The sequence below is a fragment of the Entelurus aequoreus genome, linkage group LG04 (genome assembly GCF_033978785.1).
Source record: "Entelurus aequoreus isolate RoL-2023_Sb linkage group LG04, RoL_Eaeq_v1.1, whole genome shotgun sequence".
Taxonomy (NCBI): Eukaryota; Metazoa; Chordata; class Actinopteri; order Syngnathiformes; family Syngnathidae; genus Entelurus; species Entelurus aequoreus.
The window spans coordinates 39,062,775-39,089,743 of record NC_084734.1 but is presented as its reverse complement, the minus strand read 5'-3'; the positions used below and the strand labels follow the sequence as shown (position 1 = coordinate 39,089,743).

The window sequence follows — 26,969 nt, the reverse complement described above, 5'->3', positions numbered from 1 at the left end:
AGTGAGGAAATTTCATGACTGGATTTGTTGCACAGGTGGCATCTTATGACAATTCCACGCTAGTAATCACTATGAGCTCCTGAGAACGGCCCATTCTTTAACAAATGTTTGTAGAAACAGTCTCCATGACTAAGTGCTTGATTTTAGACACTTGTGGCCGGGCCAAGTGATTAGGACACCTGATTCTGATCATTTGGATCGGTGGCAATATAGTGTGTATATATATATATATATATATATATATATATATATATATATATATATATATATATATATATATATATATATATATATATATATATATATATATATATATATGTGTGTGTGTGTGTGTGTGTGTATATATATATATGTGTATATATATATATTTATATAAATATATATATATATTTGTATATTTGTATATATATATATGTGTATATATGTATGTATATATGTGTATATGTATGCATATATGTGTATGTATGTATGTATATATGTGTGTATGTATAAGTATAAACAGTACATGTACATATGTACATAAATGTGTATATACTGTATACGTATACATATATGTATATGTATATGTACATATATTTATATGTGAATTGTTGCGTTGACCAGCATTCCTCCAATGGGGAATTCAAATTGCTAGTCTCTCCCAGATTCTTTTTATGGCAATACGCTGATGTTTATATTCAATCTCCAGGCAATAGTTGGTATTTTGTGGTTTATTCTCCAAGCTTAGAGGACAAACTGAGACCAATCCAGCACACCAGCGTTCCCCAGCCCGGTCCAGATCGGTCTAGCTCGGTCTAGCCCAAAACTCCCGCAAGTCCCGTGATCTTCCGTCTGTCCCTCGCCCCCACACTCTTTGTTTAGACTACTCCGAGTTATCTCTACTCTGACACATTCCAATCTAGAAGGCCAACACCTTACTATGAGACTCAAAAGAAGGAAGAATATTAGCTATTCTTTATATGACTATAGGAGTTTAGAAAGAAGTAACACTTAAATATGGATATGCTTCCAACAGTATATATGTATATATATATATATATATATATATATGTATAAATGTGTGTAAATATATACATATATATATATGATCATTAGCATTAATGTTTCCTGTACATGGTGAGTGCAAAGAGAAAGCTGACTAGATGGACAGATGGATGAGGCCTTTCTTCAGTTAATGATTAAGAATCTCTTCTGTAAATATGAAGCGAGCATCCACAGCTTCATTAGACGGGCCTGCTTTCCCTGTTCATTATCTTCTCTGCTTTATCACAGCTCCGCACCGAGGCCCTCTTCCACCTGCTTCTGGCTCCAACACTGGATAAAGCTGACCAAAAAAAAGATGCTGGGCCTGCTGTCTCCTCGAAAGGAAGGCGTCAAGCGGCACCAATGATTGAGCAGATCTGGACTCTGTTTCCTTCTTTCGCCTATGCAGTCCGTGACCATGCCGATGAAACGCAGCAGAGAGACTTCAGCCACTGATGGACTCTTTCCTGTTCACTCTTTCACCAAACCTTTGGAGGAAAATCACACCAATGGATCCTCACTTTTTCATCTGGAGGATTACTCTGGCATCAAATCAGGTAAAGGCCCATTTGTTGTTATTATATTGAAGGGTTTTTTTCAGACAGGTTTTTAACACTTTTTATTTAATCCTATCACTTTTACATGTCAATAACTGGTCATTCATTCATGTTTAACATGTTGACACTTTTACAATATTTGTAGTGTTCAACCAATAAATGAATGCTCAATGTCTTAATAGAGTTTGGTTGTCTCTCTGATGGAAATTTTACCTGACAAGGACACAAATGAGCCACTAGGTGCTGCCACAACAAAATAAAAAGCGACAAAATGCTACATTTTCCACCAATATATAGTAGACCTGTACATTTGGATAAAAATAGTAGCCAAACATCCACAAAGATCCCTGAAAGTCTTAAAATTGCTTGAAATGTAATGTTGCCTCAGGTGGTTGAAAAACACGATTTTAATGTATTTAATTGTTTTAAAGGTTTCAAATTATTACAATTTTTAACAGTTTTTTTCAGCTGTTTGACTGAAGAGTTTGCTTGTTGGATGATGAATAAAGTTGGACATTTATAGACTTGTTGTTGTTTAAAGCAGTGGTTTTCAAAAGATAGTGCTATAGTATACTTGAAGGCACCCCATTGTTACTTGATGTTAAAATGTACTATATACAATCTAGAATTACCAGGGGAAATATGTATTTGATCTCTTGATTTTGTAAGTTTGCCTCATTTTATAAGTTAAGAGAGTGACAAAATAGAAAAAAACAATAATAAAAAAAGTTCATAAATTTATTTTTGTAGTCACAATCTAGAACATTTATTTATTATAATTATGTTTTGTAATAAAGGTGTATTTATTTCTTTGTTTTCAAATGAAGTAGTCTAAATTTGTTCTCAAACGACACCTGTTTTTTACAGTCATAAATCACAGGCCTGGGTTTTTACATCTTTTCTTTTTCAAACTAATGTACTTTTTTCTACCCAAGGGATACTTTACTGAAGAAAATACTGTAGTCCACAGGGTGTACGTCCCGTGAGTAAGGTTGAGAACTTGCACTGCTTTAAAGCATGATGACGTCCTTCTTGACAGGACAGGTTTATTTTACATCACCGTGGCAACGCATCCCTCTCCTGCACCTGTACAATAAATTGTATTTTTATGTGATTAAATATAGTTGTCAATGGTTCTGCGTGTGTGTTCTGTGTCCTCAGAGGCGGAAAACAGCAATGAGATGGCCTCCTCTGAGGAAGACCGGGATCAAGACCAAGACGTGGACCCGAGCGCCAAAACCAGCCCCCCCTTTCCCAGGAAGAGCATCATTAAGATAGGCAAAGACAAGAAGAAACAGACACAGCTCACCCTGCAGTGGTGAGGAGGCGAGTAATAGTCATATTTTATGAATATTATTTTTACTAGTGTATTTTTTGTCAACAGGCTGGAGGAAAACTACATTGTGTGTGAGGGTGTGTGTCTTCCTCGCTGCATCCTCTATGCTCACTACCTGGACTTCTGTAGGAAGGTCAAACTAGAACCGGCTTGCGCTGCCACTTTTGGAAAAGTACGTTGAGAGACAGAACATTTCAGAATGTCCTCATTGCGGTCTCTAAAGGCATTATTTTAGACGACTGAATGATTGAGATAGTTACACACCTATTTATCTTTCTTTCTTTTCTCTGATAATACTTGCGTGAACTCTTCAGACGATACGACAGAAGTTCCCTCTCCTTACTACAAGAAGACTTGGAACAAGAGGACATTCCAAGTGAGTTTGAACACTCCTGCAGTTTATTTTCTGATACACTGTTGTAGGTATAATGATATATTAATCATGTTATACGGCAGGTATCATTACTATGGCATCGGCATCAAAGAGAGCAGTGCCTACTATCACTCGGTCTATTCTGGTAAAGGTTTGACCAGGTACTTTACTTCCAATTGCTTTACTTTGGTCAACATTGACAATTTCCAAATGTTGTGATTAGTTTCACGTATAAAAGTTCACCTTTTATTTGACAGATTTTCCGGGAGCAAGCTGAAGAATGAGGTAACATCTCACAAACGTTTTTTACATCTATAAATGTATGCTTCGCTTTGATGAAATAATGTTACTATGCTACCAGCAGGTATAGTAACTCTGAGCTATGGTAGGACTTAAGTCTTTATAAATGTCAAATTTATTGTAAAATGTTTTATATTTTGACACTGTTCAGTTCACCGGGAGATGGCTAGAGACACTTCTGCTTGGTTACAGAAAGTTGCTCTTTGTGCTGGCCAGAGTATGTTTGTTGCAAAAGTTTGAGACCCCTGATCTAGAAGATGTGTATGTTCTGTGCAGGGAGGATTCACCAGGAAATATTCTCTGAGCTCCAAAACTGGAACGCTGCTGCCAGAATTCCCCAGTGCTCAGCATCTCGTCCTGCAGGGAAACACCTCCAGAGACAAGGTTGTTAAACCAAACACTTGATCTCCCAATGATTTTAGAAAGCCCGTGAAGTCATGACGTATGTGCAGGTGGACACTCTGATCATGATGTACAAAACTCACTGCCAGTGCATCCTAGACAACGCCATCAACATCAACTTTGACGAGGTGAACATATCGGACTCGTGGTTACCTTTAGAGACCACTTCAATGATTGGTCTGCTTTTTATTGGCTTTTTTGCAGATCCAGAACTTCCTGCTGCACTTCTGGCAGGGCATGCCCGACCACCTGCTGCACCTGTTGGAGAACACGGTGGTCGTCGACATCTTGTGTGTGTGTGACTCCATTCTCTACAAGGTGGCCAACACACACCCAACATGCTAATATTGTCGATACAGTACCAACACATTTGCAACCTTTCAGGTTTTGACTGATATTCTAATTCCTGCCACAATGCAAGAGATGCCAGAAAGGTTAGTAGTATATTTGTATGTACAATATTTGTCAGTTTTTAGAAAAACAATAGAATTTGCATCACCACAATATCAAATGTTTGTGTTTTTAATTAGTCTCTTGGCAGACATCCGCAACTTTGCCAAGCACTGGGAGCACTGGCTGGCGTCTTCCCTGGAGAACCTTCCAGAAAGCCTCGCAGCCAAGAAGCTCCCCATCGCACGCCGCTTCATCTCCTCCCTGAAAAGACAGACATCCTTCTTGCACCTTGCGCAGGTGATGTACAGAGTTCCACTTGTTAACATCTTGCAGACCAAGTCAACTTGTCATGGTGATGATGTCATCGCTGTAGATTGCTCGCCCGGCACTCTTTGACCAGAACGTGGTGACCAACATGGTGCTGGACATTGACAACGTCGATCTTCACAGCATAAGCCTGCAGTCTCTGCTCAGCATCACAGCTGCCGTCGACCACGAGCACGACGCCTACTCTGAGCGTGAGTCGCCTTGTCAATGATTACCTCCTCCAGGGAGTTGATATTGAAAACAACTTGTCAATATTATATCCACCGAGTGTTTTGTCCAAGTCCTGGTTTTTATCTTTGCCAATAAAATAAATATTTAAATAAAATATTCAATAGTTGTATTACCACTACCAAAAAAGTTAATTTGCTGAAAATAGGCAAAAATACCACCACCAAAGGTGTTATGTTTTTAGGCTGAGTGCTCAAAATTACCTTCACCAAAGATGTAATTCATTGAAATTATGCAATAGTACCTCCACCAAGGAGATTGATTTATAGAAAATATGTTACAGTACTTCCACAAAGAAAATTAATTTAAAGAAAATATGTAATAGTACCTCCACCGAGGAGGTTAATTTATAGATAATATGCAAATGTACCGCCACAAAGGGAATTATGTTTTGCCAAAGTCCTGAATGTTTCACTCCACCTGCAAAAAAGTTCTTGAGAGGATGTTTTCACTTAGGTATTAGCTCCTCGAAGGACATTACATTTATTCCAAGTCCTTAAAGGGGAACTGCACTTTTTGGGGAATTTTGCCTATCGTTCACAATTATTATGAGAGACAGGAAACCAAATGTTTTGGTTTTTTTGCATTCACATAGAAATCGGCTCGTTGTTGGTGGCAGCAATGCAGCAAATGGGAGCAATCGTTTCTACCTCTAAATCACTTTAAAAATGCATTCAAAAACCGTCAACAATACTTCATTTACGTTCCGTAACCTGTTTAAAACCAAGCTGTAGCGACATTGTTATTGTAAGAGCGAAGACTGAGGAACTATTTTTCTAGCGTAGTAACACATTGGCGTGCTATGGTATTAGCCGTAAAAGCTAACTACGGAAAGAGATAAGCTAGCTTCTGCGTCAGCATGAAACTCGTTTGAGTTTGTAATGCACAACACTGCGATACAACACCAATTTGTACTGACTGAAAAACATGAACAATCATATTACAGTATCTGTAAAGTATTAGCCAACATTTAATGTGTTGTTTGAACACAGCTAACTTGAAAGCATATGCATTGCAGTGTACGTTGATGTGTTGCATGTATCATGATCAATAGTATAGTGACTTACTCGATGGACGGTTGTCCATTTGGTCAAACTGGCCGAGGATGTGTCCAGTTGATTTGGGTAAACAATCAATTAATTCAGCATTGCTTGGCTCAAAGTTCCAGATTTGCAGCGTGACCATGTCGCACTCTCGGCCTCCGTCCGCTCCAACGTTTCAGCCTCTTCTTCGCACTCGCTTCTAGAAGCAGCAGTTCATCCTCCTTATATTTAGTTTAAAAAAGATAAGGTGGTGAATCTTCATTTGTCCAAAAATAATCATCTTTGTTGTCTATTACCAAGTCTGCCAAGGTTAGAAAACACACTCGCGTTTGATTCCGGGAGTAGGAACAAATTTGTTGCAGGAAGTCGGAAGTGCGCTGCTATGGAAACGGAAATAAATGCGCCAAATAATTAGTTCACATAGATTTGCAGTGTGTGTATAAAACGTTGATGGAGGATTTTGAAGTTGTTTTAGATCAGGGGTCTCAAACTCATTTTAGATCGGGGGCCACATGGAGAAAAATCTACTCACTAACTTAAAAATAAAGACAATTTCAGATTGTTTTCTTTGTTTAAAAAAAAGAACAAGCACATTCTGGAATTGTACAAATCATAATGTTGTTGTTGTTTTTTAACAATTACCTGTTGCGGTTAATAGTTTATATACTTTATTTGTTGTTATTTATAGTTTCTGAATAAATTATGTGATAACGTTCATCAGCCCACTCATTGGTGTTCATTTTCAAGCTATCAAGATAAAACAATTATATCAAAATGAAATTACAGGATGTTATTTATGTAGTTTGATAATTTTCCTCGACTAATACTGCACCAACATCATGTGGTTTATTTTGTTCATATGTAGCATCCTCTACAAAGTTACAAAGAATTGCTATTGCAACATCCAGTGGACACATTTAGAACAGCTGTTTCTTTCATTCAAAAATTTCAGGTTAATTTTATACTTAGCAAACTCATCCCGCGGGTCGGATAAAACCTGTCCGTGGGCCTGGTCCAGCCCTCGGGCCGTATTATTGACACCCCTGTTTTAGATGGCTTTGAAGGCTACAACGATGACTCGCATTAGCCTCATCTTACAAGCGTTTTTTTTATCATCTTTAAAAACCGTAAAAAAATTATTGTGAACGATTGGCAAAAATTCCAAAAAAGAGCAGTTCCCCTCTAATGTTACCTCTACCACAAAGGTTGTGTTACAGAAAATATTCTGTATTACTTCCACCAAGGATTTTAGGCTTCGGCCAATCCTCAAAATTACCTCCACCACTTGAGCTCATATTAAGAGGAAGTTTGCAATATTACTACCACCAAGTAGGTTCAGTTACTGGGAAGATTCATTATTACTTCCACCAAGGAGATTCATTTACTGGAAGTATTCAATATAACTCCAGCAAGGAGGTTCCTTTACTGAAAATATTTACTATTGCCACCACCAAGGAAGTACAATTACTGTAAATATTCAATATTACTGCCACTAGTTGTAAAGTTACTGAAAATATTCAATATTAACTCCACCAAGGACACTGTAAAAACTCTTTCAGTGGTATTGTCCATTTTACTTAATTTTTAAAAGTATATTTATTCCAATAAATCAATTTATTTATTTTTTTTATAGTTTTTGAGTTATCTATAAGTAAAAAGTGTGAATATTTTCGTAACTTAATTTTTTATGTGATAAAATTAATTTTATTGGACTTCCAACATAAATTGATTTAGCAAAACTCAGTTCAAAGGTTTATATCAGACCTAAAACGTCAGGCACCGCCCACCTGCATGCAGCTGTGGAAGAACAAGCCCAGACAGGAGCCCAAGGAAAACACTTTACCGGACTCATCACTCATGTAAGTAACAATTTATATTGTTAAAAGTCAGTATTTGCCAGGATTGAAATGTATACATTTTCAAAAGCATGGCTCAACGTTATATTTAGTTTGCTACTTTTCCCGCCGACCGCCATTTCGAATTTGCTCTTACCTCCAACAGCTCATTAACTTCAACCAAACATTGTTTATAGCTGTGCAGTTTATAATTAGCGTTGTATTTGCGTGGTAGTTTAATATTTTATTCTTCAGTTTATAAGCAGCCACATTAAAGCTGCTTCACTAGCTTGCATTAAAAGTTGCTAGCAGCTAGCTAGGTACACTTGACAGAGCTATCTGAAGCCCCCTCAGACCTGCTGTCCATGCACACTCTTAGGCAAAACGCTACTCTTGTAAGAATAACACTCATTGTGTAAGTCTCAATCTCAACATTTCCCCCCCCAAAAAAATCTCACCAGTAGTCACTATTTAAAGCAGGGGTCCCCAAACTACGGTCTGCGGGCCGGATCCGGCCCCCCAGCATCCAAAATCCGGCCCACAAATGTTTTTAATTTTTTTTTTTTTTAAATCTTTCCTTTCTAATCCATTTTCTACCACTTGTTACTCTTGGTGTCTCCTAGTTGCTCAGGCAAATCATATTGTCTAAAAATGAATTTTCCCATCGATAACGTGACAATATTAAATGTTGATGAACATCAATGTTAATTGATGTTAAATGACAAAACGGATTATAAAGACAATGTATATATACATATATATATATATATATATATATATATATATATATATACACACAGCCTGGCCCCCGGCCAAATTTTTTTAACCCAATGCGGCCACTGAGTCAAAAAGTTTGGGGACCCCTGATTTAAAGGGTAATTTTTCAAAATTTTCTTTTGGACCACCCTACTGTTGCTAGGTTACCAACTTAGACCACCGCGGCTACAAAAAAATCCAGAGGAAACACTGCAATTGAGTATATTAGGGTTTAAAAAAAACATATAAAGGGCTCTCATCAGGCTTATATATCCAAGACGTTAGACAAGAACCATAACTTGTCTTTTTTTCTCTCTCTCTCTACAATGACAGATGGGATGGCCCTGTAAATTGTGCAGCACTGTTGTGCCAACCAAGAGTGATTTTTTAAAGCATTACAGACTGCACCATGGGACCTTTGGACACAGCCATGCCTTGCCTTGCATTCATATAAGTTGCCCATGCATGCTCTTTTAAATGCTGGAGTTCCCTTCGCTCTCATCTGTGAAGATACCACCCAGAAATCAAATTCCTCAACTCACCTCAAGTAAGTCCTTCATTCACCTGCCCTCTGTGTAAGGACTGTGCCAGGAGCATCAATGATATGATGGCCAGAACGTATACAGTTGGAGAAGACAGGAAGTTGTTGCCAAGTCTCCTGCTTGGGTGGCAGAATTTAAGGAAAGATGGCCTGCCCTCTTCGAACCATTCCAGGTAAATGATTTATCATTCTATTTTTCCTGACCAAGTTTCCATTGTGACTTGGACATGACATACTAGACTCACTTTTTGCCTGAAAATGTATACTAAAACCCTTAATATCAGTAACGGTCAACATTTGCTGTCTTACAGATTAATGAAGAGTTCCGAAGGTGCACTGCTATTCCACTGGAATCAACATTTATGTCCCAGCTGGACAGGTACACTCCGAAACTCTTGGAGCTCTTCAGTGCAAAAGGTGGAGTGACTGGTCAGCGCATCAAGAACTTGTTGATGGAACTGATACAGGTGGGTTAAAAGTGGTTTCAAAGTTTACAACTGAATCTGTAATCATGCTCTAATAACGATATCACAGATTTGGAGTAAAATTGCCAACAAAATTCATTTATTTATTATTCTTCTATAAACTCAAGGACCCAAGTGCCTCTGCAGTGATGAAGAGAGATGTGACTAGGGATGATACTCGAAACTGGTTTTCCCGGTTGTTTGATAAGAAAAGAACCGAGTCCTCGGACTCGAATCCCTTTTTGAGAACCGGTACCCGTTATCGAGACCACTATAGTAAAGGAAAAGAGTTGATTCTTTATTCGAATCCCGTCCCGACCAGAAATGCTCCGTGGGACATCACAATAAATGACGTCACGTAGCTCAGTCATTAGGCGCAGATAGCGAAAGCAGGAAAACAATGGACGGGAAAAAGCGCTCCAAGGTGTAATAAAGTTCAAAACAAAAGCTATAATCCATCGAATAACTTTACTGGGAGATTTTAGCAGGGTAAAACACATGACGGACACTTTTACGACCAACCGGAAACATAGCAACGCACCTCTTTTACGGCAGCTGTCGCAACGTTCTTAAAACAACCGCAGCACATACATATATATACAACATATCTCCCTTTTTTAACTTTTGTTTTTCTTTCCTTGTAAACAAAACAAAATCACACTGTAGATGTGTTGTCTGTCTAATTATAAATAATGCAGACGAGGCGTGTTGGCTGAGTTCTTGACGTTTACTTTCACAGCGTGGCAACATGCAACACTTTTCGGGGCTACCGCGCATGCTCGTAACTCCCGTTGCATGCTGGGTAGTGTAGTTGTTATATTCTCTAGCTCATAACATGTTTCCCCCATAAAGAAATAATGTTAACTCAATAAAGTGTATTTCTTTTTTTAGTTTAACTTTTCATTTATTAGCATTGTAACCACATTTGCAAAGAACTTTTCTCTTCATAAAATGTTCTTTCAATAAAGAAATAAAGGGCAAAAATGTCAAAGCATCATAACAAACAGTTATGTCCAATAGCAGCAGAAGTGCACTTTTTGGAGAGCTGTATTATTTTCAGTTTTGTGCCCAAGGGACTGATTTTATTTAACACTATATTATTATTTATACACCTATAGTGATCACAGAGACAGGTTGTTTTTGTGTTACTGTATATATTTGTTTCTCTGAAAAATCCCACTTAATATACTTTGGGTAACAACAGTCAATATTTATTTATTTTATTTTATTTTTTTAGGTGGGTAACAGTCAATATTTATTTATTTATTAGATTTTATTTTTTTATTATGTAATAAAAGTGAGCTTTTGTTAAACCAAATATTGTGTTTTTTTCCATATACAACAACCTATCTGGACTCGATAAGAGAATCGATAATGAATCGGTTCAATAAGAGGATTCGATAATAGGCTCGAACTCGATAATTCCTTATCAAACATCATCCCTAGATGTGACTCTGAGATGCCTCATAGAGTACATGGGAGAGAGTGGACAGGAGCTCATCTCTGACTACTGTGTGAGTATTGTTTAAAAGCAGCTTTGGATCAGTCTGATGTACAAGCTTAAATTTGGTTTACTTATGTGAACTGACTGAACCAGCAGTTGTCAGGTGGAGGTCGAGCATGCAGCTAGTTGGCCGGAGCCCCAGGATAGCCAATTAGCATAGCACCACAGAGTGATGCCTTTCTGTCTTGTGTTTCTGTTTGCCCTAAAAATGCCAATAAAAAGCATGTGGGTGGAAATGCATCTATTGTACCAAGTTTAATGTACAAGATCTCAAATTAGAATTCAAAAGTTTTCAAAATGGTCTTCACAAAAGTAATCATTACCTGGATTAAATCACACAACTTATATTAAATATAAAATTAGATGTTTGTTTCTTTAAATTACTGTTTTTGTATCTGAAAGGGAACTGCAGAGACCACTGTTCATGAGGACCTGGAAATGAAGAATATGAGCATCTACATCTGTCGTGAGCCAAATGCAGTAGGAATCATCATTGAGGGAGTACCAGTCCTTACTCATCTTGGAAACCTAGCCAAAGCATGCTGCCTACTTCTGGGGTTGACGTATCCACTTAATCTTGAGTATCCATCCAAACTTTCCAAAACATTTGAGGTGTTTCAAAGACTTTTTGTGGGACTCGACACACTGCGCCCAAAACCAACCCCCAAATTCATGACTCTCAAAAACAAGCTTCTAGCTTAGGCAGTGAGCCATGACTGTCAGCTTGCACTTTTGAACAGCTATTTTCTTGTGTCTGTTCAAAATCATTATACATTGTTCATTGAGTGGAATTCTTCACAATGTTGTCCTGTTCAGGTTTTATACAAAGCTCCAGGTCATCGTTTCTGCTGTGTAAATTAAGTTTTTTTTATGTTTTATACACACTAAATTGCCCCACTGTGAAGCTCCAGCTGGTCAGAAGGAGGGATCTGTGAGTTGTTTAAGTTAAAATGTTTCAAAATATACACACTGAAAGACACTGTGGTGAAGGTGTTCTGCTTGTGAATTGTTACAGAAGTACAGATAATCTTAATGTTAAATTGTTTTAGCAAGAAACTGTACTGTGAAGGTTCTAAGTAAAACTTGAGATGCTGAGGTCATGCATTCTTTTATGCACTAAAAGTGAAGTGAATTACATTTATATAGCGCTTTTTCTCAAGTGACTCAAAGCGCTTTACATTGTGAAACCCAATATCTAAGTTACATTTTAAACCAGTGTGGGTGGCACTGGGAGCAGGTGGGTAATGTGTTTTGCCCAAGGACACAACGGCAGTGACTAGGATGGCGGAAGCGGAATCGAACCTGCAACCCTCAAGTTGCTGGCACGGCCGCTCTACCAACCGAGTTATACCGTATACTGTTGTTCTTGATTGTTAATACTCTCCAGCTTATTGACACGGTTTGAATATGGCTTGTGGAAATGTTTTAATAACATGTATACGGTTACAAAAAGAAAACTACTGTGAAGGTGTTCTATACAGCACTTTAAAAAGTTGAGGTCATGCATTCTATGCACTAAATATGGATGTTGACTGTTCATACTGTCCAGCTCATTGCCACTGTTTTTATATGGTAATGATTTAATAAAGGTTGGAATTTGATATGTCTTGATTTTTTTATTATTATTCTAAGTAATTATTTTAAGCAGTTTCTATTTTCAAAACAAAGAAAGGGTAAGTTGGTCAAAATTAATAAAATTGAGTACAAAAAATATTTTTTCATTTAAATGTTACTTATTTAAATTAAGTCTTGTGTGTTTAATATGCTGATGTTTTTTTACATTGATTTTACTCAATTTGTTGGCTTTTTCTGTAAACGCAACTTAATCTTTTTGCATAAATCGAAATGCATATTATTAAGTTCTACTTACTCAAAATACCAATTAGTTGACTAAACTAACAAAAATTGCTTGGAAAATGTTGCCTTATTTTTATTGAGTTAGATCTAGGCAACAGTTTTTACAGTGGAGGTTCAATTACTTAATGTATTCAATATCTCTGCCGAGAGTCTTTTACATTACCAGGATTAGTTTTTTTTCCAATGTATTCATCTATTGTTGTGCATGACGAAGGCGCTTATTTTCCTCCAGACGACGCCATCACTGTCTTCCAGGAGCTAAAGGAGCTGCTGAGGAAGAACGCCACAGTGGAGTCCTTCATCGAGTGGCTGGATTCGGTAGTGGAGCACAAAGTCATCAAGGTGTTTGAATCTAAATCACCCTGCAAACACCAGAAAGTAGACTCACACTTTGTTTTTTTGTTTTCTTTGTGGGCAAGCAGCCAAGCAAGCAGACGGGTCGCACGGTGAAGAAGCGAGCTCAGGAGTTCCTGCTCAGGTGGAGCTTCTTTGGTGCCAGAGTCATGCACAACCTCACGCTCAACAATGCCTCCAGCTTTGGTAAGGAAAGAACCACAATCCATCTCAACAGCACAATTTTGCACACACTAATGAGACACAACCTGGAAATTTTTGCATTATTAGTATTAGGGACATTTTTGCATTATTAGTATTAGGATCAATCATTTGGAAGGTCAGTTTTGTGCGTCCGTCTTCTAAACACACACACACACGCAGCGAATTTGCACAATGGCATCATAAATTGTAATGGCCCCACTGGGCTTGATTAAACAGTCTTATCTCGGGGTCGTGTGCTCGCTGTTCAAACACGGTGTGTGAATAAACACCGACCATTTGTCTGCTTCCTCCCACTAAGCTCCAAAAAAACGCTCAAACACACCAGCTGTCACCCTGCTGGACAAACTGAGGAAGAACAAGGTCCTATGTCCTGATCTAGGAGCATCTGTGGAATATTTCCTTTTAATTTTGTCACACACCTCTTTAGGGAGCCCAGCAATTAAAGCCCAGGCTTCTGGTTTAGAACAAGCACAAATACCTACTGAGCTATCCAGCAATGTATTTATTCCATTAAGTTTTCTGTAAAATTGTATTATTTGATTATTTGGTTGCTGTTTGGCTTGCGTTGAGGAGCCCTGGTTAAAAGTAATTACTTCTATCTGGGCCGTGCTCAGGTTCCTTCCATCTGATCCGGATGCTGCTGGACGAATACATCCTGTTGGCTCTGGAATCTCAGTTTAACAACGACAAGGAACAAGACCTGCAGAACCTTCTGGACAAACACATGAAGAAAGCAGGTATGGATGACAATAAAAAAGATCCAACATGGACTGCAGTTGAGGCAGATTTTTTTGCTATTTCAGGTGCAAGTAAAGCCGCCTTTCTGGCCTCTCCCAGTTCCTGCTTCTTAGCCAATCGCAACAAGTCCGGCACCACCGTCGACCAATCGGTCAAGAGCGAGTCCCCAGGACAGCCCACCTACATGTCTGTGTCCACCAGTCAGCAGCAAGGAGACGAGACGAGCGCCGGCATCTACCCGACGACAGATTCTGTTGTCTACCCTGGGTCAGGTAAAAAGAGACACATAAAATGTCTAAGTCCGGCGTGTCCAAAGTGAGCAAAGGAGGCCATTTTTGTTCCGCAGCTCTTTTTTTATTGGCCTTCTGCATATTGTAAAAACAATATTAATGCATTGGTAATGATATATTATTATTAACACTGTTAAACGAGAATTAAAAAAAAAAAAGATTAATCACACTTTTGATTTTTGATTGATCACGATTAATCGCAGCATATTACCTGCGTGCATAATTCAAATTAACTTTAAAAAAGGCCCCAATATTTAGACACAAAACATGTCAGAAAAATGTTTTTTTATGTTTAACTTAAGATCACGCCATTTATATGTTCAAAACTTGCTAACGATATCTCGTAGATTATCGTCAGAGTTTATTTTGTTGTTGTTTTTTATTTTGAAAGTGAAATTTGTTAGGGAGCACACCTGTCAGAGTCTCCTGACTCAATATTGCACTGTCACATGTATTGATCTGCTCCCTGACATATAACAACCCACATCTTTCAGGTAACCATCCACAGACATTGTGACGCAGCATGTGCGGACAAAATAAATTGTGGGATTACTCTATGGCTATATGCATCATTAAACGCCATAGTTTTTGTGATTAATAGCACGAGTTATTGTATTAAAATGTTTTCTTCTTCCTAGGGGGTGTAACCGAAAACAGAAAATAATTGAGAAGCACTGGTCTCAGCTAAAATGTCAGTCCTGGTTGATTCTGTCTTTCCCAGGTGGTCCCATGGACTTCTCTCAGGTTTCCACCTCCGTCATGACGCCCCCCATATCTCCAGCGGCCTTGGTGCACAGAGGATCCGTCATCAACCAGGGACCCATGGCGGGAAGAACCATCACATCTTCCTCTTTGACCTCCACCTCTACATCATCCTCTTCCTCGTCTTACTTCTCCACACTGACCTCCATGACCCAGCCCAACACCAGCACCACCTTCCCGGAGACCCTGTACCCCTGCTCCACTTACTTTCCTGCACCCGGCGCTACCTCCAACTACCAGCCTGGACTCAGGTCACTTTTCATATCCATACAGCTGTAATATGATGTGCGAGAGCGTTCCCTTTTGTGCGATGCCCCCTCTGGTTACCCCACATGTTTTCAGTTATATTTAGGTCTGGGCTCTGGCTTGGCCGTTCCTAAACCTTATTACTTCTCTTCTGGTGTAGCCATTCTTGCGTTACATGATTTAGATATGCAGTAATTGAACCACCATGGTCTCGAACCTAAAATGTATGTAGTAAACCTCTCCACACACTACATCCCAGCTGGCACAAGACATTGTTACAATGTTGATTATACATATACAGTACAGGCCAAAAGTTTGGACACACCTTCTCATTCCAATGTGTTTTCTTTATTTTCCTGACTATTTACATTGTAGATTGTCACTGAAGGCATCAAAACTAGGACACCTGTAAAGTAAAAACCCAATCCTCTTGAAGCTCATCGAGAGAATGCCAAGAGTGTGCAAAACAGTAATGAGAGCAAAGGGTGGCTAGTTTGAAGAAACTAAAATATAAAACATGTTTTCAGTTATTTCACCTTTTTTTGTTAAGTACATAACTCCACATGTGTTCATTCATAGTTTTGATGCCTTCAGTGACAGTCCACAATGTAAATAGTCATGAAAATAAAGAAAACCCATTGAATGAGAAAGTGTGTCCAAACCTTTGGCCTGTACCGTATGTTTTTTAAAACTGACTTCTAAACAACGTTGCAAAGTGTTTGAACTTGTAAATTGAAACAACGTTGATGTCTAACATTGGATCCACGTTGTTGGTTGGGAAATGAACACATTTCAATGATCAAGTCAACGTCACAACCTGACATTGAATAAATGTCCTCAAAAAGCATGTTGTTTCAACGTGTTTTGTGTTGTAGAATATTGGTTTGGGAAATGACCATATTTCAATGGTCAAATCAACGTCAGAACCCGACCTTGATTAAACGTCCTCAAAAGCATGTTGTTCCAACGTTAGGTTTGAATTGCTCAATGTCAGGACCTAATTCAACAAGTTCTCAACGTTGTTTTAATGTCTTGTGCCCGCCGGTATGGCAAAAGTATTGGGACACGTCATTCAATGAATGAGTCAGAAGTTCGACTGGACTTCTTAGTTGTCAAATCTTCATCTTAGCGAAACATTTTAGACAATGTATGCCTCCAGCTTTGTGGGAACACATTGGGCAAGACCCTTTTCTTTTTTCCCTGTTCTCAAAACAAGCTCCATAAAGGCATGCTTGGAGGAGTTTGCTGTAGAAGAACTAGAACAAGTCATACATCGGTGACCTCCGACCTCACAAATGGACAAAATTCTTAGACACATTCCAAAATTGGTTGTGCGACGTAGCTTTTAACACAAAACACTTTCACATCAAATCAACAGCGGTTCATCCATCCAACTTCTTCCGTTTATCTGGGGTCAATGGGGCAGCAGCCTAAGCAGAGAAGCCCAGACTTCCATCTTCCCAGCTACTTCGTCCAGCTCCTCCCGGGGATCCCAAGGCGTTCCAGGGAACCAGCCTGAATGCCTCTCATGAGAGGCGTCTGGGCGGCATCCTGACCAGATGCTCAAGCCACCTCATCTGGCTGTTCTCGATGTGGAGGAGCAGCGACTTTAATCCAAGCTCCTCCCAAATGACAGAGCTTCTCTCCCTATCTCTAAGGCAGAGCCCTGCTACTCTAGGGAGGAAACTCATTGCGGCCGCTTGTACGGTGTACCCGTGATCTTGTCCTTTCGGTCACAACCCAAAGGTCACATAGGTGAGGATAGGAAGGTAGATCGACCGATAAATTCTTCTACACCATGACGGATAGATACAGGGTCCGCATCAATCAATCAATCAATGTTTATTTATATAGCCCTAAATCACAAGTGTCTCAAAGGGCTGTACAAGCCACAACGACATCCTCGGTACAGAGCCCACATACGGGCAAGGAAAACTCACCCCAGTGGGACGTCAATGTGAATGACTATGAGAAACCTTGGAGAGGACCGCATATGTGGGTAACCCCCCCCCCCCCTCTAGGGGAGACCGAAAGCAATGGATGTCGAGTGGGTCTGACATAATATTGTGAAAGTCCAACACATCAGCGAAAGTCCAGTCCATAGTGGGGCCAGCAGGAACCATCCCGAGTGGAGACGGGTCAGCAGCGTAGAGATGTCCCCATCTGATGGACAGGCTAGCGGTCCAACCCGGGTTGGGAGCAGAGTAGAAAAGAAAAGAAACGGCAGATCAACTGGTCTAAAAAGGGAGTCTATTTAAAGGCTAGAGTATACAAATGAGTTTTAAGATGAGACTTAAATGCTTCTACTGAGGTAGCATCTCTAACTTTTACCGGGAGGGCATTCCATAGTATTGGAGCCCGAATAGAAAACGCTCTAAAGCCCGCAGACTTTTTTTGGGCTCTGGGAATCACTAATAAGCCGGAGTTCTTTGAACGCAGATTTCTTGCCGGGACATATGGTACAATACAATCGTCAAGATAGGCAGGAGCTTGACCGTGTAGTATTTTATACGTAAGTAGTAAAACCTTACAGTCTCATCTTAGGTGCACATCACTGCAGATGCTGCACCGATTCGCCCGTTGAACTCCGTGATCTCAGTGCTACGCTCGCAATGCTTCACCAAGTCGATTACATGCCTGGACCTGTTTTTGATAATTTATTTATTTAATTTATTGAAAATCATCCAATTCTACTTTTCAGCACTGTCTTTCTCACTCACTTTCTACTTTCCCATGGTTGGAAAACAATGTTATGTCGATCTCTAGCTATGAACATGATCTGATGTTTTGGGCGGGTATTACAGCCTTCACTGTGGCATTTACTATCAATCAAAGTTTACTTATATAGCCCTAAATCACGAATGTCTCAAAGGGCTGCACAAGCCACAACGACATCTTTGGCTCAGATCCCACATCAGGGCAAGAAGAAAACTCAACCCAATGGGATGACAATGAGAAACCTTGGAGGGGACCGCAGATGTGGGGACCCGGGCGACCGGTACAATGGACGTCGAGTGTATCTAGCATAATACTGTGAGAGTCCAGTCCATAGTGGATCTAACATAATAGTGTGAGAGTCCAGTCCATAGTGGGACCAGAAGGAGATCACCTTAAGTGGAGACAGGTCAGCAGCGCAGAGACGTCCCCAACTGATGCACAGATGAGTGGTCCACTTTGGGTCCCGACTTTGGACAGCTAGCGGCCTCATCAGTGGTCACCGAATCTGTGCCCCCCCCCCCCTCCATGAAGGATATACCAGCTAATGGTGGGGATGCTTGTAACTGAAACGTTTGCTTGCAACTTCAATCATAAAAAATATCCAGGAGACAGCTCTTATCTTAAAACTCAACTCCTAAGTTGGGGCACTCTTAAAGGGGCCTTAAAATGCAAAACCAAATGTTCTTAACCTATTGGTACCTGTTTTTGTGTATTTGGGATCTGCATAAGTCCCGAAAATTTGAACTTAAACTATGGAGGCATGGTGAAGATACTTATAAAACAATCTTGCCTGACTTCCTTCATACTTCCTCCAAACGAGCGTTTGGAATTTGCCACATTTGTGATGTTTTTCCCATTGCTGACGTCCGTGGATATCTCCATACATGATAAAGTTTTACTCGCAGAGCTTTGTGCGAGTCCACCATTGTAGTCCGAAGTTTTTTTTCTATCCTTATGGGGCAGACTGGCTCATACATGGACACGCATCCTCCACTGTTACCATTTCTAAAACAAAGTAGCATATAGTTTTGATTTATATCTGTAAGTAGACTCCATATGGAAGCGCTAAAAACTACAACATGGTAGAAGACGCAGTCAAAGTGGAGACATGTGGATAAAAGGATCTGTGAAACATAATCTATGCGGAATTTTGACCAAAGAACCACCATTAAATGTAATGTAGACCACGAGGAAGTGTTTTATATGTGGAAAAAAATATTATAATATGACCCCTTTAAATTGCGTTTCCTATACACCCCCATGTGTAGACAAGCAAACATTACTACTGCAGCTTTATTTGTTCTTGTGTTTTCCACATTCAGGCCTCAGACCGGGAGTCTGTGTCAGGCCACATCCTTGTCCTACCACCTCTCCTCTCGCTACACCTCTTTTGACGACCAGCACCCTTTGTCCCCCAAAGACGTCTTCTACCCAGACGGCCACCATTTCTCCTCCGGCAGTGCCACTGCTTGCTCCCTGACTCCTTACGCCTCCTCGCTCAGGCCTACTTCCGACTACGGCTCGGGCTCTGATCCTATCCTCAGCAATCAGGGTCTGGAAGCTCAGACAGCAGCTCAGATCCTGGACTCTGCTGAGGGCTTTGGCTTTGGACTGAACCACAGCAGCGGCGGGTGTCAAGCGTATTCAGCGGCAGGGCAAAGTGGTAAGACCATACCAAACGTACAAATTAATCTCCACAATAAACATGAACATAAACTGGCCTCCTGTCTCAGGTTACTATGGTAATAACAGCTACCTGGACAGCCAGCGGATGACCCCTCTGGTGGACCAGCATGTCTCGGTCATCAGCAGCGTGGGCAGCCTCCGCTCCACTTTTCCTGCAACATATTCAGAGGTCCACGACCCCCTCAACATCCTGGATGAGCCAGGAAGGAAAATGGGGACGTTCTTTTCTGACGTCGAAAGTATAACAGGTAAACGTCACACACATACATTTTGGCTGTAACAAACTGTAGGTCTACAACGAGTCATTGATTCATTTGATTGGAAAAAATCTTCAATTTGCATTTTGTTTAGTAATATACGCATAAATTGTTTCCGCAAGACTGCCTCAATAGAGCGCAGATGAGAGCTGTGAATTCTGTGTGCGTGTGTGTTCACATGCGTATGGCGGGACCAGCGGAGGGCCAAGCGAAAAGAAGAATGCATAGGTAAAAAGAGAGCAAAGGGCCCAGGGAAGACCAGAGAGATTTTGCAATAATTTTAAACTGAGAAGAACAGACATGTTGGTGAAATGATTGCACTGTCAAATTGAACTGACATTTCAAAACAGCACTAACATCGATGATACAACATTACCAGAACACATCCTGCATATTTAAGAGCAGCAAACAAGCAGAAACAAGGTAAAAGACTATTTTGTCTGCTAACGCTTGACTTGCTTAAAAAAAGGTTTTAACCAAACACATGGGAACATGTGGACATGTTAGCATCAGTTTTGTCTGTTGATGCTAACACGTTTTTCCAAAAATCTACATATGGTACTGTTTGTGTTAAATTGGTAAATACATATACAATTAGTTTGGTTCTTTATTATCTATGACCTGGTTTTAGGCCACATAGTTTTTTTTAACTTCCTTTTTTTTAAATATAGGTAATATATAATGATGCTTCCATAGTAAAAGCGCAATTTCAATGTTATGTGTATTCATATGATGAAATAATAGTCATTAGAAAAACCCTTGTACATTTAAACTATTTTCCCTAAAAGAGGCAAGGAAGTGTGTTTTATTAGATTACTCGATCAACCAAACAAAACAATTGATAGATTACTCAATTACTAAAATAATCGATAACTGCAGCCCTACTGTTAAATTCCGCTTGCATTGGGGGCAAGTGTTGCCCATCAGATCAAGCAGATGCAGCTGTGCTGAATGTGGTAGTGTCTAGGGCAGGGGTCTCAAACATGCGGCCCGCGGGCCAATTGCGGCCCACAAGACGTTATTGTGCGGCCCCTACCTTAATATGACAGTTTAATGTTAGTGCGGCCCGCAAGTTTTAAATGAATGGCGCTTGACCACGTTGTGTGCGGAGCTGAAGGAATCTACCAATCATGGTGTGGTTTAAGGCTCTCGACAACATTGAGGGCGTGCTGTGATGACACTGCCTTTAGTGTCCTCTAGAACCGGTCACAGCATCTTCTTTTTTTCCATACTAACAACATGCCGGTCCATACACATGTAGTATGAGGCTTCTGCAGACTCACGTTAGTTATTGCAAGACATACTTGAGGAACAGCAATACATATCACACTGAGGCTGGTCATAATGTATTTTATATATTTTTTAACACTGTTACAAATATGCGCCACACTGTGAACCCACACCAAACAAGAATGACAAACACATTTCGGGAGAACATCCACACCTAAACACAACATAAACACAACAGGACATATACCCAGAATCCTTTGCAGCCCTAACTCTTCCGGGCTACAAAAACACCCCCGCTACACCCAACCCCTCCCACCTCAACCTCATCTCCCGAATTCGGAGGTCTCAAGGTTGGCAAGTATGCATTGACATCACTTGCGTGATGCAAGCAGAGAAACATTTTGCCGCTTTTCCACGACACCCACACACGCTCTTCTTCCCTCCCTCCCTGCCTGCCTCCTTCGCTCGCCCGCCTGCTCGCTCCCGCCCTCGTTGTAAACAGTCCGGGCGGGGAAGACTTCCAAAGCACTCCGCCGAAGGAGCGAGCGACAATACAAAAGTGTGGTGCACTGGACCCCAGCGCTGATACTCCGACAGAGAGTCGCTGGGCGAATCAGACGTGTAACACGTTAGTGGTGATGTTAGCCCGTTCGGGGCTAATTGTACTACCGTAACTATAAACTCCACGGCGAGCCCCCCGCCCCCGTTGGCTCCAGACAGAGACGATTTTTGATGCAATATTTCTTTGTTGAACACAGGGGCACCCCGACGTGTCTTATTTCATTTCATTTTTATTTATCTCCTTCATTGATGTGCATCTTTGATCGATAGACAATTATACCTCAATTATTCAATTATACATTTACACAGCAATGCCTGAGAAGGAGCAGGATGCAGAAAAATCTTATATTTTTCTGCCCCCTTCAACATAATACGTAGTGTTACTTAATGATATCATATAACCTACATATTTAACCTACTGTGTGGAAGTCTGGGGGAATAATTATAAAAGCTAATTAAATTCAACAACTATACTTCAGAAAAGAGCTGTACGGATCAACAAGGTTGGATATCTGGACCATACTCACTCACTATTCTTACAGTCAAAAATATTGAAATTTAATGATATTATTTTGTATCAAACTGCACAAATAATGTATAAAGCCGAAATAAATAAACTCCCAGGAAGCATTCAAAAATTGTTCAGCACACGAGAGGACGGTTATAATTTAAGGGGGAATTTAAATTTCAAAATGCTTAGTTATAGAATGACCATTAAAAGTTTTTGTATTTCAATTTGTGGAGTGAAATTATGGAATGGTTTGAATGATGAGTTAAAGCAATGTCCAAACATAAACCAGTTTAAAAAGAAGTATAAGTACATGGTATTCCAGAGGTACAGAGATGAAGAAGGGCTTTGATATTGGGTTGTTTGTGTTACAGAAGAGTGTGGGGCTGCCCATTGAGGCAGTGGTGTTGTTGTGGTGGCATGATACCATTTCCATGATCACTAGTGGTAATGATGTGGCTATGTATGTGTGTGGTGTGCATATGTATGTATATATCTATGATGTATGTACAGTATATACAAGTTCATTAAGTTTGTACGTTGAGTGAATAGGTAGTTCTAGCTCAGAGTAATTTATGATTTAAAGAAAAGGGGTGGGATTAAATAAGTGTAAACTTCTTCTCACTCCTTTTCAAATATGTAAAAAAAAAGAAAAAGAAAGTCCAATGCTCATTTGTTTTTGTTTTTTATTCTCCATTGTTTTCATTTTGTTATAATGGCTGTTAAGGCTACAGCACTGTATTGGATCAGGCTTGCTCTTGTTTTTATGCATATTTGAAACAAAAATATATCAATCAATCAATAAACCAACAATTACGTCCAAATATAACGAAAACAAACAAAAAAACACACAAAAAAACACAAGAAGTGCAAAACTTCATGATGTACAAACCGAACAAAAAAAACAAAAGAAGTAATATACACCTCACAGGATGATACAAAACAAATATAAAACCAGGCAAAAAATAAGTAAAATAATAAATATAAAGCAAAATGTAAACACTTATAGCTGTCCATATGATTTTATTGTTCTGTCTTTATGTATTTTTTCAATTTGAATATATTTTTACAATCTTTTATCTCATTGTAAAGATAATTCCATAGTTTAACCCCCACCACTGATATGCACATTTGTTTTAAAGTTGTCCTTGAATACTGATGTTGGAAATGACCTTTTCTTCTAAGCTCTTCATTCTCAGAAGTGATGACAAACATTTTTTGTAAATCTGCTGGTAATGTTTTACTTTTAGCCTTAAACATGACACATAATGTCTGTAACTTTATTAGCTCCTGTAATTTCAGTAAACCCAAATTAATAAATAATATGTTAGTGTGTTCTAAGTAATCTACTTTATGAATAATCCTTATAGCTCTTTTCTGTAGTTGATACAGAGAAAGTTGCGGTGCACAAGCAATACAATTTGAAACGTCATTATACAACTAGACATGCTGAAGAGTATGCAAAATACCAGGGAGATGAGAGAGTGAACCGGGTTGCAAATTTTAAAACCAGTCTACTGAGGCAACAAGATTTCGTCAAGAAAGCAAGCGAAAAGAGCGATGAAGCAGTCAAAGCTAGCTACATGGTGAGTGAGAATGTTGCTAGGGCGGGAAAGCCATTCAAAGAAGGTGAATTGATTAAAAAGTGCATGTTAGATTTTTTTTAAGAAATCTTTTCTTGCGGCCCAGCCTCACCCAGTTTCTGCATCCAGTGGCCCCCAGGTAAATTGAGTTTGAGACCCCTGGTCTAGGGCCACTAAATTTTAATGTCCTTTACTGCCACCGAAAGGACTGGAATGGAACGGTATAGTCTATTCCAGGGGTCGGCAACCCGCGGCTCTAGCGCCGCCCTAGTGGCTCTCTGGAGCTTTTTCATAAATGTATGAAAAATTTAAAAAGATGAGGGGAAAAAAATATATTTTTTGTTTTAATATGGTTTCTGTAGGAGGACAAACATGACACAAACCTCCCTAATTGTTATAAAGCACACTGTTTATGTTAACATGCTTCACTGATTCGAGTATTTGGCGAGCAGCGTTTTGTCCTACTAATTTTGGCGGTCCTTGAACTCACCATAGTTTGTTTACATGTATAACTTTCTCCGACTTTCTAGGACGTGTTTTATGCCACTTTTTTTTCTGTCTCATTTTGTCCACCAAACTTTTAACGTTGTGCATGAATGCACAAAGGTGAGTTTTGTTGATGTTATTGACTTGTGTGGAGTGCTAATCAGACATATTTGGTCACTGCATGACTGCAAGCTAATCGATGCTAACATGCTATTTAGGCTATCTATATGTACATATTGCATCATTATGCCTCATTTGTAGGTATATTTGAGGTTATTTAGTTTCCTTTAAGTCATCATAATTCAATTTATATCTCATGACACACTATCTGTATGTAATATGGCTTTTAACTTTTTGCGGCTCCAGACAGATTTGTTTTTGTATTTTTTGTCCAATATGGCTCTTTCAACATTTTGGGTTGCCGACCCCTGGTCTATTCTATTCAGCTCCACTAAGGGACATATATGACCATGCCCACACACGCACACAGAAATCAGGATTTAAACTTCCAAACCTTTCTTGTCATGTAAACATAATGTCAACTTTCTCCCCCGCCAGGATCTTCCCCCTGCATGTACGCCGTCTCCTCTCCATTCGCCTCCCAGGATGCACTGCCTTCCCAGCAGCGTGCGGCCACGTCCCACGCTGATGTGCAGGACCTGGTGTCCTCTCTACCCCCCATCAACACCGTCTTCATGGGTGCCAGCGGGGTGCTCTGACGACTAAAAGAAGTCGATAAAGACAAGAGTAGCTGGAAGGTACAGGAGCTTCTTCGTTGTTCAAGTTCTGCATGCAGCTGCTGTTGGTATGAGCTGTAAATAGAAAGTGCGAGGAAAAGACAACCTTTTTGTTTGCTTCCAGAGGGAAGTTGCACTTTTCACAATAAAGGTCAACAATCTGAGAAGGACTGAAGCCCGGCAGTCATTCAGTAGCATACAATAAGTACTGTACTGTACAGTAAAATCATCGACAAGAAGACCATATTCCTTCTAGGACTTACTGTATCAACTCGATGAGAAGCATCCATCTCAGGCGAGGGGGGACAGATGGCAGCGTATGTCACCATTACAGCGTCCCCACCTTAAAATACTTTAATTACTGAGTCAATAATGGCGCCAACAATTGGCTCAGCTTTGGCGTGAAAACAACAGAAGGTCCAAAAGCAAACTTTGGGCCAATGTTTAACCACAAGATGAGGACGGGCCATTTCTATATGTCTCTATATGACACTTTTGTCCAGCTAAGATGATCCAACAATAGATTATACATATATATATATATATATCTATATATATATATATATATATATCTATATATATATATATATATATATATATATATATATATATAGATATATATATATATATATATATATATATATATAGATAGATATATAGATATATATATATATAGATATATATAGATATAGATAGATAGATAGATAGATAGTAGATATGAATATATCTATATATACAGTATATATAGAGATAGATAGATAGATAGATAGATATGAATACATCTATATAGATGTATGTATATATATATATATATATATATATGATATATATGATATATATATATATATATATATATATATATATATATATATATATATATATATATATATATATATATATATATATATATATATATATATATATATATATGGATGGATAGTGGCTGTGTAGGCCAATTCGTGAGAGACATTCCCGGCCACAGATGTCACATATCCAGACCGGTCCCATAGATGTTGCCGGTGTCGCAGAGCCCTGTTTCTTTCTCTTTTTCCTCTTTGCCTCATGGTGTTGGGCCAGGGTGGTTTCTGACTTGAGCAGTCCGCTGCGGAGTGCCTGCTGCCACTGAAGGCGGTCCTGGGCTGCATCTTCCCAGCTGTTGGGGCTGATGTCAAAAGACTTGAGGTCTTGTTTGCAGACGTCCTTGTAACGCAGCTGGGGACGGCCAATCTGCCTCTTGCCAGTTGTGAGTTCAGCATAGAGGATGTCCTTTGGGATTCGCCCATCGTCCATCCGCCGGACATGGCCCAGCCAGCGGAGACGTCGCTGCCTCAGTAGGGAGCACATGCTGGGAAGCTGTGCTCTTTCCAGGACTGATTGATTTGTGATCCTGTCCCTCCAGGTGATGCCCAGTAGACGCCTAAGGCAGCGAAGATGAAAGATGTTTAGCCGCCGCTCTTGGTGGGAGTATAGGGTCCAGGTTTCACTGCCGTACAGTAGAGTGCTGGTGACACAGGCTCTGTACACCTGCACCTTAGTGCGGATAGTGAGCTTGCTGTTTTCCCATACTCTCGCTGTAAGCTTCCCAAAAGTTGAGGCAGCTTTTCCGATGCGGCCACTGAGTTCGGCATCGAGTGACAGGTTGTCGGTGATGGTGGAACCGAGGTAGGTGA

The 26,969-nt window shown here is 39.8% G+C and overlaps 1 protein-coding gene across 1 annotated transcript; it reads left to right on the top strand.

Moving 5' to 3' along the window:
* Positions 1 to 1,423: 1,423 nt before the first annotated feature.
* On the top strand, positions 1,424 to 25,560 carry rfx6 (regulatory factor X, 6). Its single transcript, XM_062044849.1, has 20 exons — positions 1,424 to 1,580; positions 2,742 to 2,898; positions 2,965 to 3,088; positions 3,231 to 3,292; positions 3,373 to 3,450; positions 3,547 to 3,574; positions 3,866 to 3,973; positions 4,042 to 4,119; positions 4,196 to 4,309; positions 4,376 to 4,425; positions 4,522 to 4,681; positions 4,758 to 4,902; positions 13,172 to 13,281; positions 13,362 to 13,479; positions 14,112 to 14,234; positions 14,301 to 14,507; positions 15,247 to 15,538; positions 19,574 to 19,914; positions 19,985 to 20,185; positions 25,121 to 25,560. The coding sequence occupies exons 1-20, from the start codon at positions 1,427 to 1,429 to the stop codon at positions 25,279 to 25,281; spliced, it is 2,811 nt and encodes a 936-aa protein (XP_061900833.1). The 5' UTR covers positions 1,424 to 1,426; the 3' UTR covers positions 25,282 to 25,560.
* The last annotated feature ends 1,409 nt before the right edge of the window (positions 25,561 to 26,969 follow it).